The 14,702-nt window shown below is 43.6% G+C and overlaps 1 protein-coding gene across 1 annotated transcript in view; it reads right to left on the minus strand.

Annotated features, from left to right (window-relative positions):
- ZER1 (zyg-11 related cell cycle regulator) overlaps positions 1–14,702 on the minus strand; it is a 110,453-nt gene that overhangs the window by 65,909 nt on the left and 29,842 nt on the right. The window contains exons 2-3 of the mRNA XM_082263928.1: positions 7,854–8,115; positions 4,181–4,331 (exon numbers count right to left, since the gene is read on the minus strand). Coding sequence (XP_082120054.1) covers positions 4,181–4,331; positions 7,854–8,011 — 309 coding nt within the window. The 5' untranslated portion in view covers positions 8,012–8,115. The remainder of the gene's footprint in view (positions 1–4,180; positions 4,332–7,853; positions 8,116–14,702) is intronic.

The following is a 14,702-nucleotide window of genomic DNA, read 5'->3' on the forward strand; positions in this document are numbered from 1 at the left end:
TCATCAGTTGATAAAGGAGGATGTCAGTAACCTGCACAGCATCCTTGTTTGACCCTCCCTTGCCCCTCTCCATCAGGATCACATTTGTTGAGTGATGGAGAAAAACTGAGGGAGAAGAGAAACACTGGAATAGTAGTCAGTACAAGTTTGCAAAAGTATATTTGCTTTGGAAGAAAAAAAATCACCTCTAATGTTGGGTGTCCTACTTCGACTTATAAATGTTGCTGCATTATGTAAAACTAATAGCTTTTACATTTTAGAATAGGGTGCCAGGAGACTGTCCATAATTTTAAAGGGTGACTCCCTATTGTCCACAGTTTTTAAAGGGTGCCTTGACTGAAAAAAGGTCGAGAAACACTGATATAACAGATAGGATGGTATAAATATAATATACCGTATTTAATCAGCATATAATATACCATATTTATTGGCGTATAATAAGCACCTTAAAATAAGGGTCAGTGCCCATCAATTCAGCTTCAGCATTGCCCATCAATGTAGCCTGATCAGAGCCCATCTGCAGCCTCACCATTGCCCATCATAGCAGCCTGATCAGTGCCCATCTGCAGTTTCACCATTGCATGAAGATTAGAGCCGCCAGATTACACAGAGCAGGGAACTCCCGTTTTACTCGGCGGCCGCTTTTATATGAAGTCCTGCCTCCTGGACTGGCTCCTATGATAGACAGCACATGCCCCGGCATTGGACCACTGTGCTGTCTATCATAGAAGCCGGTCCAGGAGGTGGGTCTTAATATAACAGCAACCGCCGAGAAAAACAGGAGATCCCCAATCTGTGCAATCTGTCACAGAGAACAAGGGGGCAATCTTTACGTCTGGAGGTAAAGAAATTTAATTTCCAAATACATAAAGGCTTCTTCGCAGTAAGAGCTGTGAAAATGTGGAATAGACTCCCTCAAGAGCTGGTTTTTGGCCAGCTCAGTAGTTTTAAGAAAAGCCTGGATTCTTTCCTAGATACACATAGTATAACTGGATACCAATATTTATAGGTAAAGTTGAACCAGGGAATATCCGATTGCCTCTTGGGGGGGATCAGGAAGGAATTTTTTCCCCTGCTGGAGCAAAATGGATCATGCTTTATTGTTTTGTTTTTTTTTGCCTTCCTCTGGATCAACTGTGGGTATAGGATTGTGTGTGTATATATATATATATATATATATATATATATATATATATATATATAGGATTGTATGTATATGTGTGTTTATATAATTTTTTTCCCCTCTATTGGTTGAGCTAGATGGACTTGTGTCTTTTTTCAGCCAGACTAACTATGTAACTATGTAAACCTTGTACATGCGACAGATGGACACACTCTGCCTAACAGATATTTTAATACATCATTAGTTTTGAAGGTAATACACTTGTTCATACTACAGATAAATGCATTCATTAAATTACTTTGTATGCATATACAACACACATTGTGTCCCTTTTTCAGTTTCAGCTTTTTAAAACATACCATTAGTCTTTGTCAGGTATTTAATGCGCTTGGTCTTAATTAATTTAATTACAATCTAAGCCTCTCTTTATTATCGGTCATCTGGTAAGTACTCCAAGTAGATGTCAATCTGCTACAGGTGTATGTTAATAGATGCCCTGCTGCAGCTCTCACAGATAGGACACCACACCGCATTATTATGCAAAGATACCATCGACAACAAGCAACACCAAATACACCGGTCGTAGATCAGATGACAAGCGTTCTACTATAACACAAGCTGTAAACAAATCTGTTTGAACGAGTATCACATAGCCACAGGTACTTCGGTGATCTGACTTGACACTTTGTACTAGCTGGTAAATGAGAACGATAAACCCAATGCAGGAAATGTATTAGGGTAAAAAATGTTTAGGCTCTACAATCAAAATCAAAATCAAAAAAGCAAAAGCCAAGCCAAAAGCAGAGCCGGGGAATTAAACAAATCAGTTTAAACAAATCAGTTTTTTTGCATATCAGCTAAAATTAAATTGTATGTAAACCCTAAAACCCATACTTATATTCTTTTCCTTTTGGGTCTGTTAAATATTTATCAGTGAAAGCGCTTTGTTATATCTGTTCAAGAAGTGCAACAAATACCCTTTGATAATATCAGACATTCAGAGCTGTCCAGTGTCTTGTGCACAACTCTTGTGTTATCCCAAGGAGAGGAATTGAAGGAGAAGTTCACCTTTCCTAACATGTTATACCAATATTCTCTATCGTTCATTGATGGACACAGCTCCTGATCTTCTTAACCATTGGGACGTCCCAAAGCAATGTTAAACATAAGGTGTGGGAACAGCAGAAAAAAAATTCCCCAAGGCTAAACCATAACCAACCAGGTAACATGGAGCTCAACCAAGAACAACTGAAGCTCACCTGAAAAAGAAAAAAAAATACACCCTCAAAGAGGACCAGGTTCTCAAAACAGCAACCTGCAAAACCTTGTGGCCAAAGGAAGCATCCGCAGATGCCAACATATCCACTTTATAAAAATTTGTAAAGGCATGCACAGACGACCAGGTAGCCACCTTGCATACCTGCATCACTGATGCCTGATGACGGAAGGCACAGGAGGCACTAAGCGCCCTAGTAGAGTGCGCTGTAACAGGGAAAGGAGAAACCTGACCCTTAATTGAATAGGCTTGAAACACCGTCTCTCTGATCCATCTGGAAATGGTCGCAGCAGAAGCGGACAACCCCTTCCAAGGTCCGTCTGTGAGCACAAATAGTAAGTCTAATTTCCTAAAAGACTCCGTAGCTGCCAGGTACACCCTATTTGCCCCAACCACTTCCAAGGAATGCAAGGCAATTTCCTTAGGATGTTTTGACCTGGGACACAGAGAAGGCAACGCAATGTCTTCATTCAAACGAAAATCAGAGACAACCTTTGGAAGGAACGACGGACAAGGGCAAAGAACCACCGTATCTCAGTGAACCACCAAGTTAGGTGAACGACAAAACAACGCTGCCAGCTCTGACACCCTGCGCAGAAGTGATTTCCACAAAAAAAGCCACTTTCTGGGATAACGTAGGCAAGGGAACCTCCCTAAGATTTTCAAAAGGAGATTTCTGGAGGACTAAAAGCACCAAATTGAGGTCCCAAGGCGGCAATGGAGACCGCACCGGAGGAGCCAAGTTGCGAACTCCCTGGATAAAAGTATGCACCAAGGAAAGTGTGGCCAATGGTCGTTGAAAAGAAGACCACCAAGGCTGAGACCTGGCCCTTGATAGTACTCTAGGCCAGGCGCTACTCAACCCCCCGTTGGAGGAAGGTCAAGATCCGAGCCACCAAAAAGCGGCGAGGATGAACCCCAAGAGACTCACACCACGCAATGTACGACTTCCATGTACGATGGTAGATCTTCTAGCTTTTAACAGCGTAGGAATCACTGAATCAGACAAACCTCTATCTTTCAACACCTGGCTTTCAACAGCCAAGCCTTTAAAGCCAGTGACTTTAAAGCAGCATGGAAGATTGGCCCTTGGGACAGCAGATCTTCCCTGAGAGGAAGTCTCAAAGGAACATCGGCGACCAGCCGTACCAGATCGGCATACCAAGACCGGCGAGGCCAGTCTGGAGCCACTAAGATGACCAGAATCCCTTCTGCCTCGATCTTGCGCAGAAGTCTTGGCAGGACCTTGAGAGGGGGAAGGCCTAAATCAGACGATACTGACCCCAGGGGGTCACCAGCATGTATGTGGCATCTGCCAGGGGGTCCCGAGACTGTGCCACAAACCTCTGCACCTTCCTGTTGCGATGAGAGGCCAACAGGTCCACCTGGGGAATACCCCACCGGAGGCACAACTGACGAAACACCTCCTGGTGAAGTGACCATTCCCCCTGGTCCAACGCCTGTCGACTAAGGTAGTCCACCTGCCAATTTTCCACCCCCAAAATGTGTATAGCAGAGATGGCTGGAATGAAACGTTGTGCCCACCTTAGAATGCCGGCTACTTCCTGAGCCACCAGGACAGTCCTTGTGCCCCCTTGGTGATTGACATAGGCCACAGCCATGGCATTGTCTGATTGAATTCGCACCGCACACCCCTGAAGAAGATCAGGAGCTGTGTCAGTCAATGAATGATAGCAAAACCCATTTTAGGCACATCTGAGATCATTTAGAATTGATTGCGGGTGCATTTGACATCCTATTGACTCCTGTTCCATGCTTACTTGTTTACAGATGGCTTCTAGGTCTTGATCCTGGACAATGTCCTCCCTCAAATGTAGCCGGGTGAGTCTGGTGCTCTGTGGCTCTGAGAACAAGGTAAAAAAGCTTTCATGTGGCTCAAAACCACTGTCTGCATTCACCAGCTCGATGTACCTGAAACAGAAAAGGCTAAATCATAATGTGTACACCTGTCATAACTGTGTAAACCTGACTGTTGCCCTATAAAAACCGAGACTTGAAAAAGTGGAGTTATTGCCGTTAGCAACCACATATTAGATTGTTATTAGGGGCAACATCTCTACTTATCATCTAGGACTACTTCAAATTACAGTATTAATACATTTTATTGCAGTTAAAAGGGACTATAAAGGAAGAAGGCTTTGTATTAAGATAAAGCCTTCTGTGTGCAGCAGCCCCCATTAGCCCCCCTAATACTTACCTGAGCCCATCTCTATCCAGCGATGTTGCAGGAGTTTCTCAGCTGCCCGGGACTCATTTCCTCATTGGCTGAGACAGCAGCGTGGCGCGATTGGCTCCTGCTGCCATTCAAAGTTAGGCAGCCAATCAGGAGAGAGAGGGGGTGGGGCTTGGTTGGGGCTCCGTGTCTGAATAGACACAGGGAGCGGTGACTGGGCTCGGGTGCCCCCAAATCAAGCTGCTTACTGTGGGGGAACTCAATAGGAGGGAGGGGCCAGGAGCACCGAAGAGTGATTCGAGAAGAGGAGGAAAAAACACAGACCCTACTGTGGGACTAATTAAGTCAATTCTGCTATATCTAATTGTGAGACTCTGACTTGTATTTTTGTATTAATTTTATAGGTTAAGTTATAATAAAGATATTCATTTATTAAAAAAATATATTCTTATTTATGATATGTAGTGTATATTTTTGGAGAAGTTTTCTTCTTTGATTTGAAAGATATCATCTTAATGAACAATGCTGCAAGGACCTGCACTAGTGACAGTTCATTGGCTGAACCTAGCAACCTTAGAGAGGGGTGGGTAAAGTCCTTTGACAAGAAAAACAACTTTGCAGTAGGTGTCACAGGCTCCCATCACAGAGATAAAGCACTTAATTAGGGGGCAGGGTTACTGCAATAAACACACCAGCAGTGGGCGTCACTTTACAATGCTGAAAATATGCGGGTAGGGCAGCCTCTTTACGGCCCCATTCACACTTGCACAACCAGAAAGTCACGTGACTTTCACATAACTTGAAGCAATTTCTGTGTAATCTTAAGGTCTATGGACCTCAAGTTGCATTAAAGACGGAACAAAGTATTGCAGGGACTACTTTGAAGTCGCACAGATATGAATGGTACTCATTAGAAATCATGGGGTACGACTTGTCATGCGACGTTGCAGTCCCAAGTCGCAGGACAAGTCTCACAAGTGTGAAAGGGGCCTAAAACATTTGTGTGTTCTGTTAACTAGTTGCATTCTCTTCATACTTGGGCAGAAATGTCAGTTCAGTATAAGACCCCAAGGAGGCTGATCCGTCTCCTGCTTGAGCTCAGGACTGATAACCGACATGCTATCCAGGCTGCGGTCTTTGATTTTCTGACAGTTCCTTTGTTCTATGACAATTTTTATGGGAGTCTACTATGGAGCGAAGCTCAGGCAGGACATAGGATGACCTTAGAGCCGGACACTTCTACTCTAACAGGGACAGAATACAAGTAAATAACAAAAGTCAAGTAATCGTGGGGAGGCAGGGATCTAGTATTAAAACAATTCATAAGTGGAAATTCACATTGTTACAAATGCCCATTGGTGAATGTTCTCTTTAACCACCCTAATACCGCTGTACTTATACATACCACCTCGTATTGAGGTGGTTATATCGGGATCAGGGTTAAGGCTAGAGCCATAATCCTCGTATCGTTTTTTTTCCAACTGCCGATTCTCTTTTTTTCTAAAATTGGATTTTTGTAAGAACTTACTGTAAAATCTTTTTCTCTGAGTCCTCTGACAGACGCAGCTCTCAGCCCCGGTTCACACTTCTGCGTGTGCGGGGTTCGCATGTAATGTCGGAGCGCACTGCTCCGACATTACATGCGATCAGCTGTGCGGTGCGAGTTTAGCCATACAGTTTGTATGGCTAAATTCGCATCGCACCCGCAGCAAACACGCACAGGAGGCATTTTTGCTGCCGCATCAGGATCGGATCGCACAGCGGTTCACACTTGTGCGATCCGATCCTGTGCGAACTGCATGATCGCACTGCGATATGCGATCAAACTGGGGGTGTCGTTAAGATTACATTGACACCCCCAGCGTATCGCATATGGCAGTGTGAACTGCCGGGGGTGCGTGTGCGATGCGGGAACAGGCTGCGAATTCGCAGCCTTCCCGCATCGCATAAATGTGAACCGAGCCTATATGTTTCTTCACGAATGGGTAATGCGCCATCTACAGGAGTAGATGGCGCATTACCCATTTGTGAAGAAACATTGAGAGCTGCATCTGTCAGAGGATGTAAGAGAAAGTGATCTGAGTTCCTTTTACAAGCAGTGGAACGTGGTCCACCTCTCTCCTGCCACCTTTCCTGGGCTCTCCCGTCCACCACGGAACCCTTGATCGATCTGACTGGTGGCATCAGCTACACTGGACAGAGGTGAGGAACCAACATTGTTCTTCCCCCTCTGTGAGGTCACAAACTGAAAGCGACAAAGATTTTCTTCACTTCCAGTTTGTTTATTTACAAGCCTTAACCCGCTTGTAAAGCAGCCAATCAAACCAATCTTAGTATGATCGGCTGCTTTGGAGGCCAGAGGAAGGATCTGGGGGTCTAAAAGACTTAGATCTTTCCATGAAGAGGACCTATCAAGGCCCATGCTATCACAAGGGATGTTATTCATCCCTTGTGATCGCAATAAAGTTTATAAAAAAAAAATATATATATATATATATATATATATATATATATATATATATATATGAAAGGTATGGTAAAAAAACAAATTTATGTAAAATAAATAGAAAAAAAAAATAAAGGGCACCGGTACTCAAGCATAAAGGCCCATATTGGTCCCATGCATATGTAAATGCGAGATCACACATGTGAGGTATCACTGTGAACATAAGAGCAAGCACAATAATTCTAGCATCAAACCTCCTGTGTAACTCTAAACTGGTAACCTGTAAAGCGTCGCCAATGGAGATTTTTAGGTTTTCAGTTTCTCGCCATTCCACAGGAGTACACAATTTTAAAGTGTTATGTGTTAGGTATCTATTTACGCAGTATAACATCATCTTTTATATTTTAGCAAATATTGTGCAACATAAAAAACTGCAACAACAATTTTATTCTCCAAGGCCTCTGCTTAAAGAAAGGGTTTAAGGGTTCTAAGTAATTTTTTTTAGCAAAACAAATGCAAATTTTTACATTTCTTTAATGTAAGATATGTCAGAACTGGTCTGGGAGTCTGCAATATCCAAGGTCAATATTTAATATTTATAATATCATCAATGTATCTGGCTGAACAGATCTAACAGTACCATCCTCCATACAAGGGAGAACTGGTAGCAATACAGATGATGTTGAGACACTATGAAGGTTGTGAATATTTTGGGGAACACTCTTTAGCACATATAGGAAGATGAGATGTTCGCCTTCAGCCCCCAATCTGCCCCAAAGTGCTAAAATGTTCATTGTGAAGTGCATAAACATACTCATTCACCAGCCGGTCACATATCTCGCTGGGTAAGAAGATATCTGGATGTAGCTTCAGGACCTCATTGTCCAAGAGGTAGCACAAGGTCCCCTTTAGGTTTCGGAGGCAGAAATCAGTACAAATGGTCATCAAAGACTCTGGGCTGTCCGTCGCCATCTTGTTATGGTGTTGAAGAGGAATCTTTCAGGATGCAGTTGGCAACGGCAAGAGAATTGCCCCTTCCTTGGTTAACTTTTCTGGAACATCAGGCAGTAAGATACCTACAAGAAAAACAAAAATATAATTATCATCACCTCCTATAATTTTGCTATCAGTTTAAAGTAGTACTTCACCCAATAGGGGGAGTTCTGCGTGTCTCCGCCTCCTCCCCTACCACTTTTGGACACATTTATTTTTATTTATTATTTTTGGGGGGGGGGGGGGGGAGACCTAGTTTTTACAGGTACCCACTCCTATGTCTGCTCAGATCGCCTTGGGATTTCGGGGCCTCCATCTTTGGACGCAACCTTCTGGGACACGTCGCTGGTTTCAGAAGACTGTGGGATTATTTACAAAGCATGGCTCGTGCATGCACAGTGGGAAGCAAGGTAAAAATGCCGGCACTGGGGACCTAAAGACCGGCGAAGAAACGGCCCAGGGGAGGACAATGCTGGATCCCTGGAACAAATATTTGGTTACAAAAATGTTTTGTACCCTACTGTGTTGCAGTAAAACAGACACAATTTACATAATTGTATACTGGGACTTTTCAATAAAGTCTCCCAAAGAACTTCAATAACGGCTTAAATAGTTCCAGCAGATGTACTACAGGATATCAACGTGCACTGTGAACAGCCATTGAAATACTAGTATACATGAGAACAATATGGAAATAAATTATGTATTGTGCATTGCTGGCAGGTATGAAGGTCATATACCGCTAATATAGTCTGACTCGTTCTTATGATATGGACTTGGCTGCACAATACTCTGCCTGACCTATTTTAGGACACAACAAGAAGAAATTGGCTTGCAATCTAAGCATTTGTTTCCAACTCTCACATGTAAACCTGTTTGATGATTAATAGAATAAAATCGCTGAACGGTGTTAAAATGCTCTTACTGGAAATCAGGATGATAGCAGCAGGTGGCTGTCATTGCTAGGTGCGGTCTATTCTCACAGACAGCAATGTCTTGCATTTCAAATATTTGCCAACTTCGAATGTCACACAAGCGGCACGCTTCCAACAATATTGGATGGACTGATGGAACAAAACAGGACCTTCTAAACTGGCCTACAAATGGCCACACTCCACCCCACAACTCTGTACTACTGGCAAGTACGCAAGGAAGTTTTACTGGTATTCCCAGTACATACACATACTTAATGGGAGTTTCCACTCTGATAAGGAAGATGGGAAATTCTTTCAAGGGAAGAAGTATGCCAAGTGGTATGGGTCCCTTTTGTTTCACTTTTATCCATCACACACACATATACTGTGTATATTATATTCGTCATCTCATTAGGAGCACGCCCCGACAATGTCAGTAGGGATGCACCGATCCCATATTAGGATCGGATATCGGTGCCCCGATACTGCCAAAATAGCTGGATCGGTAAAATTAACCGATCCACGGCCGATCCGGTTTTGCTGAGTCCCGGTGTTCCGTGAAAAAACCATACCCGTGAAAATTCCCTACCCTCGTCACTTCCGGTGCACCTACATCATTGAACAGCTGAGGAGCTTACTAGTGCGCATGCTCGGAGGGTAGGGAATTTTCACGGTAGTGTGTTGTAACTTTACACCGCATCAGCTGTTGCGGCGGTTACATTAAAACATCTCGGCTGCATCATGAATCATCTCCGCTCCCGACCCTGTCACTTCCCTGATCTTGGCTATGGAAATATAAATCACGGAGCCGAGATCTCCGTGATTTATATTTTCATACACCCTCCGCTTTTACATTTAGTAGCGGAGATCAGGGAAGTGACAGGGGTAGGAGCGGAGATGATTCATGCTGCAGCCGAGATGTTTTAATGTTACCGCCGCAACAGCTGAGGCGGTGTAACGTTACAACACACTACCGTGAAAATTCCATACCCTCCGAGCATGCGCAATGCTAAGCTCCTCAGCTATTCAATGACGTATCGGGAGCTGTGAGCATGCGCACTGCTAAGCTCCTCAGCTGTTCAATGACGTATCCGGAGCTGTGAGCATGCGCACTGCTAAGCTCCTCAGCTGTTCAATGACGTATCCGGAGCTGTGAGCATGCGCACTGCTAAGCTGCTCAGCTGTTCCATTGCGTTTATGACAGGAAGTGACGTGGGTATGGAATTTTCACGGGGTATGGTTTTCTAACGTTACACCGGCTCAGCTGTCCCTTACTTGCACTGAGCCGCTACTTCCTGTATAGGTTTCGGCTCACAGGCGGAGTGATATCAGATGCACTCCGCCTGTGAATGGAGGAGCCACACACAGGAAGCAGTGGCTTTGCTCTGTACTGCAGCCGCATGCATATTGTGTATGTGTGTAGTTCCGGATCGGTATCAGTATCGGCAGATACACAAAGCCAGGGTATCGGGACTAGAAAAGTACTATTTTGAGTTGCTGTAAATATTTTTTCACTTTGATTTTCGGTGGGGTCTTTAATAATGTTTATTGGTTTTATCTCAAACAACATACAAAAAACAGTAAGGCTCGGTTCACACTATAGCGACATGACTCCTTACTACTTCGGGGGCCACTTGTGCAGTCCCGCGCACCACGACTTCTTAGCGACTTGCAGGGACTTCACCTAATGGAAGTTTATGCAAGTCGCTCCGCGGTCGCCCCGAAGTAGTACAGGACCCTTTTTCTAAGTCGGAGCGACTTGTGTCGCTCCTATTAGAACGGGTCCTGTAGCGATCGATGGACAAGTCGCCTGACAAGTCGCGCTAGGGTGGACTGGCTCTTATAGAAACGCGTCAATATTAAAGACGCAGTAGATTTACAAATAAAGTGATTAATCGCAAATTTGTCGCGCAGGGCACATGGAAATAGTACATCAACAAATAACGTAAACTGCAGTGTAACCAACATTTCAACCCACCCCAGGGCCGCCAAGAGGAGCCAGGCCGCTACGCCCGACCGAGCCACCCCAACTGGGAACAACCTGCGGCACGGCCCCCCCAGGCAGGACCCCCAAACCAAGTCAAACCGAATATCAACTACTTCATTCGGGGCGTCTTTGAATTCAGCATTCTGTAGGTTAATTGATCATTTTAATTCCATTAAACGATGTGGCATCCCTTCATTCCTAACACATTACCCAGTGCAATTCAGTATAGATATCCAGCATGATATTTTTCTCCATTAGGAGCGGATGTGTTTTCAAAGTGTTCCTTAAATTTTTTTGAGCAGTATATATATATATTATATAGAAATACACATATACACAAACACTATATACACTCACTGGCCACTTTATTAGGTAAACCTGTTCAATTGCTTGGTAACACAAATTATTAATCAGCCAATCACATTTCATCAACTCAATGCATTTAGGCAAGCGTCTTCAAACTACGGCCTTCTAGTTGTTCAGGAACTAAAATTTACATCATGGCTAGTCACGTCTGTAAATGTTAGAGTTTTACAAAGCCTCATGGTATGTGTAGTTCCACAACAGCTGGAGGGCCATAGTTTGAGGATCCCTGCATTTAGGCATCTAAACTTGGTGAAGACGACTTGCTGAAGTTCAAACCGAGCATCAGAAAGGGGAAGAAAGGGGATTTAAATGACGTTGAACGTGGCATGGTCATTGGTGCCAGATAGGCTGGTATGAGTATTTTAAAAACTGCTGATCTACTGGGATTTTCACGCACAACCATTTAAAGTGTATCTGTGACCCAAATTTTCTTTCTTAGTATTGGATAGAGTGGGGAAGGATTGGAACCCCTGTCAGGTTTTAACAATGTCTGGGGCTTGGTTTCAGATTAAAAATATGATTGTTTACTATGAACAAATGCAAAAGACAATGATCTCCATTGGCAGCAAGTTCTTCCATACACAGACCAATGTTAACGATCTACGGTCAACAATGTTAGCAGATATGAAACTATACCGTTGTACTGGAAAAATTCCCCTGCTGGGAAACATTGCAAATAACCTCATCCGTCATTCTGTAATGTAATCTACAAACATTTCTAGATGATTACATTTTCTCGGTACTTTCTGTTTAATTTGAAGTATTATAGGGAAATTATTACACCATTCAAGTGAGCTTGAGAGATATTAACCACTTAAGCCCTGGAAGATTTTACCCCCTTCCTGACCAGGGCCTATTTTGCGATTCGGCACTGCGTGACTTTAAAGGACAATTGCGCGGTCGTGCGACGCTGTACCTAAACGAATTTGACGTCCTTTTTTTTCCCACAAACAGAGCTTTCTTTTGGTGGTATTTGATCACCTGTGCGATTTTTTGATCATGCGCTATAAACAAAAAAAGAGCGTCAATTTTGCAAAAAAAATAACAATATTTTTCACATTTTTTTATATGAAATTCCCCCAAAAAAATGTAAAAATCAAAATTTTTTAACATTTTCGGCCAATTTGTTTTATGCTACATATGTTTGGTAAAAAAAAAAAAAAAATTCGCAAAAAGCGTATTTTGATTGGTTTGCGCAAAAGTTATCGCGTTTACTAACAAAGGGAAAGATTTTTGTCATTTTTGTTGTTTTTTTTTTTTAACGCGTAATGGCGGCGATCTACGATTTTTTTTGCGGTACTGCGACATTGCGGCAGACAGATCGGACCCTTGACTGACATTTTTGACACTTTTGGGGTTACCAGTGACATTACCACAGTAATCAGTGCTATACATATGCACTGTTACTGTAAAATTACACTGGCAGTGAAGGGGTTAACTTTTTTTTGAGAGGGAGGGGTTATGTGTGTCCCTAGGGGCGTGATTCTAACTGTGATTGGCTGTGGCTTGAGGTGTAGGAACAGTGATCAACGGTCCTACATAGCAGAACCGTATGATCACCATTCTTACACAGGGGAGAATGACAGGCGGCTTTGTTTACATCAGCCGCCTGCCTTTCTCGGTGTAACGGAGGATCGCGAGTGCCCGGCGGACATCGGGTCCGCCGGGCACACGTGCGGGAGAGCCGTAACCACGCGGGAGCGTGCCTCCGGCGGAGCGCGCTCGCTCCCTAGAGCCCCACAGGCTAGAATAGTAGAACCGTATGATCACTATTCCTACACAGGGGACAGGTGGAGGACAGGTGGCTCGTTTACATCGCCTGCCTTTCTCCCTCTGCACCGACGATCGCGCTCGCTCCCTAGACCCTCACAGGCTAGCAACGTAGTACTACGTCGCTCTGCCTGTGAGGGGCTGACCGCCGCAGTAAAAAGTGCGGCGGTCGGCAAGAGGTTAACATACTGTACATATGACAAGTATTAAAAAATGAAATCGTATTCGCGCTAGGGTGAAAAAAATAAAGGTTTAAAAAGACAAGCAGCCACTGAAAAAGCTATGATACCAGCTGTAAACAATATAGACTCAAAACCATGGATATCGTATATCCAAATGATTGGAAATCAATAGTGCAACGGAAAAAAATATAAAAAATTGTGAACCATCAACAAAATAGGTGAAGAATAAAGATATTCCATAAAATCACTGTGTGCATTGTGAAGAAAAAAGTCCTTTCAAACAATTCCATGTGTCCATAAAGTGCAAAAGGTACAGTCAGGTCCATAAATATTGGGACTGAAAAGTCTGCAGTTAAAGCAGATCTGGTTTGTTTCATTTCAAATCCATTGAGGTGGTGTATAGAGACAAAAAGATTAGAATTGTGTCCATGTCCCAATATTTATGGACCTGACTGTATAAGTGAAGTTGAAGGAACTCTGCCACCAGACACCCACAGCAATCATGCGCCTCTTACCAGATGGAGTGGACCACAAATTCTAATGGTCATATAGGCATTTTGTAACCCAGCATCTGTGATGACTACACGGCGGCAGCTCCAAATCGATTAGGGAAAAAACCAAAGAACAAGCATAACGAAGCCCGTATGGATGTGAAACCTTTTTATTGTATAGGTTAAAAAAAAGTACCTTTAAACCCTTGGCAACAAGCAAATGTGTGTACGATTCCAGCAGACTGTCGGGCTCGTATACCGGAAAAGCCGTAAATTTTGGCTGCGGGTGATTTATGTTGTCAGAACAGGCCAATTGTGACGCGTTTCGTCATCCGAGACGTTTTCTATCCTTTAGGACAGGGATCCTCAAACTACGGCCCTCCAGCTGTTGCAGAACTACACATCCCATAAGGCATTGTAAAACTGACATTCACAGACATGACTAGGCATAATGGGAATTGTAGTTCCTGAACAACTGGAGGGCCATAATTTGAAGACCCCTGCTTTAGGACGAGGAAACGATGATGGATTCATATTCTCACCAAACAAAGATAAATCTCCAATTGAAGAAAACTGCAAAGAACCTTGTCACAAGTTCTTTCCAGAAAGACAATGCTGTGCCTGGTCCTATGCAATAAGCCCAAACACCAGCTAGAACTTATTTTTCAGAAGGATAAAGGGTTAAAATCTCGGTCTACCCATTGTGATGATTTGCCCTATTCCAGTGACAAGGTGTGATAAGTACAGAAGTGAGGGAATATCTGCCTGACGGGGACAGCAACAATAGCCATTCCTGTTGTGACAGCTCTAAGTGACCGCGTCCCCTGAAAGTCCCCCAGTCCCAAGCAAGACATAGTACCCAATTCGCACTCCCCCACACTGCCTTCGGGAATGGACCCTGGGTATTAGGGCTGCGCATCTTCACTTACCTCGCGATTCGATGCGATTACGATTATTAGG

This window comes from Pelophylax lessonae, assembly GCF_965119305.1.
Source record: "Pelophylax lessonae genome assembly, chromosome: 7".
In the NCBI taxonomy this organism is placed as follows: domain Eukaryota; kingdom Metazoa; phylum Chordata; class Amphibia; order Anura; family Ranidae; genus Pelophylax; species Pelophylax lessonae.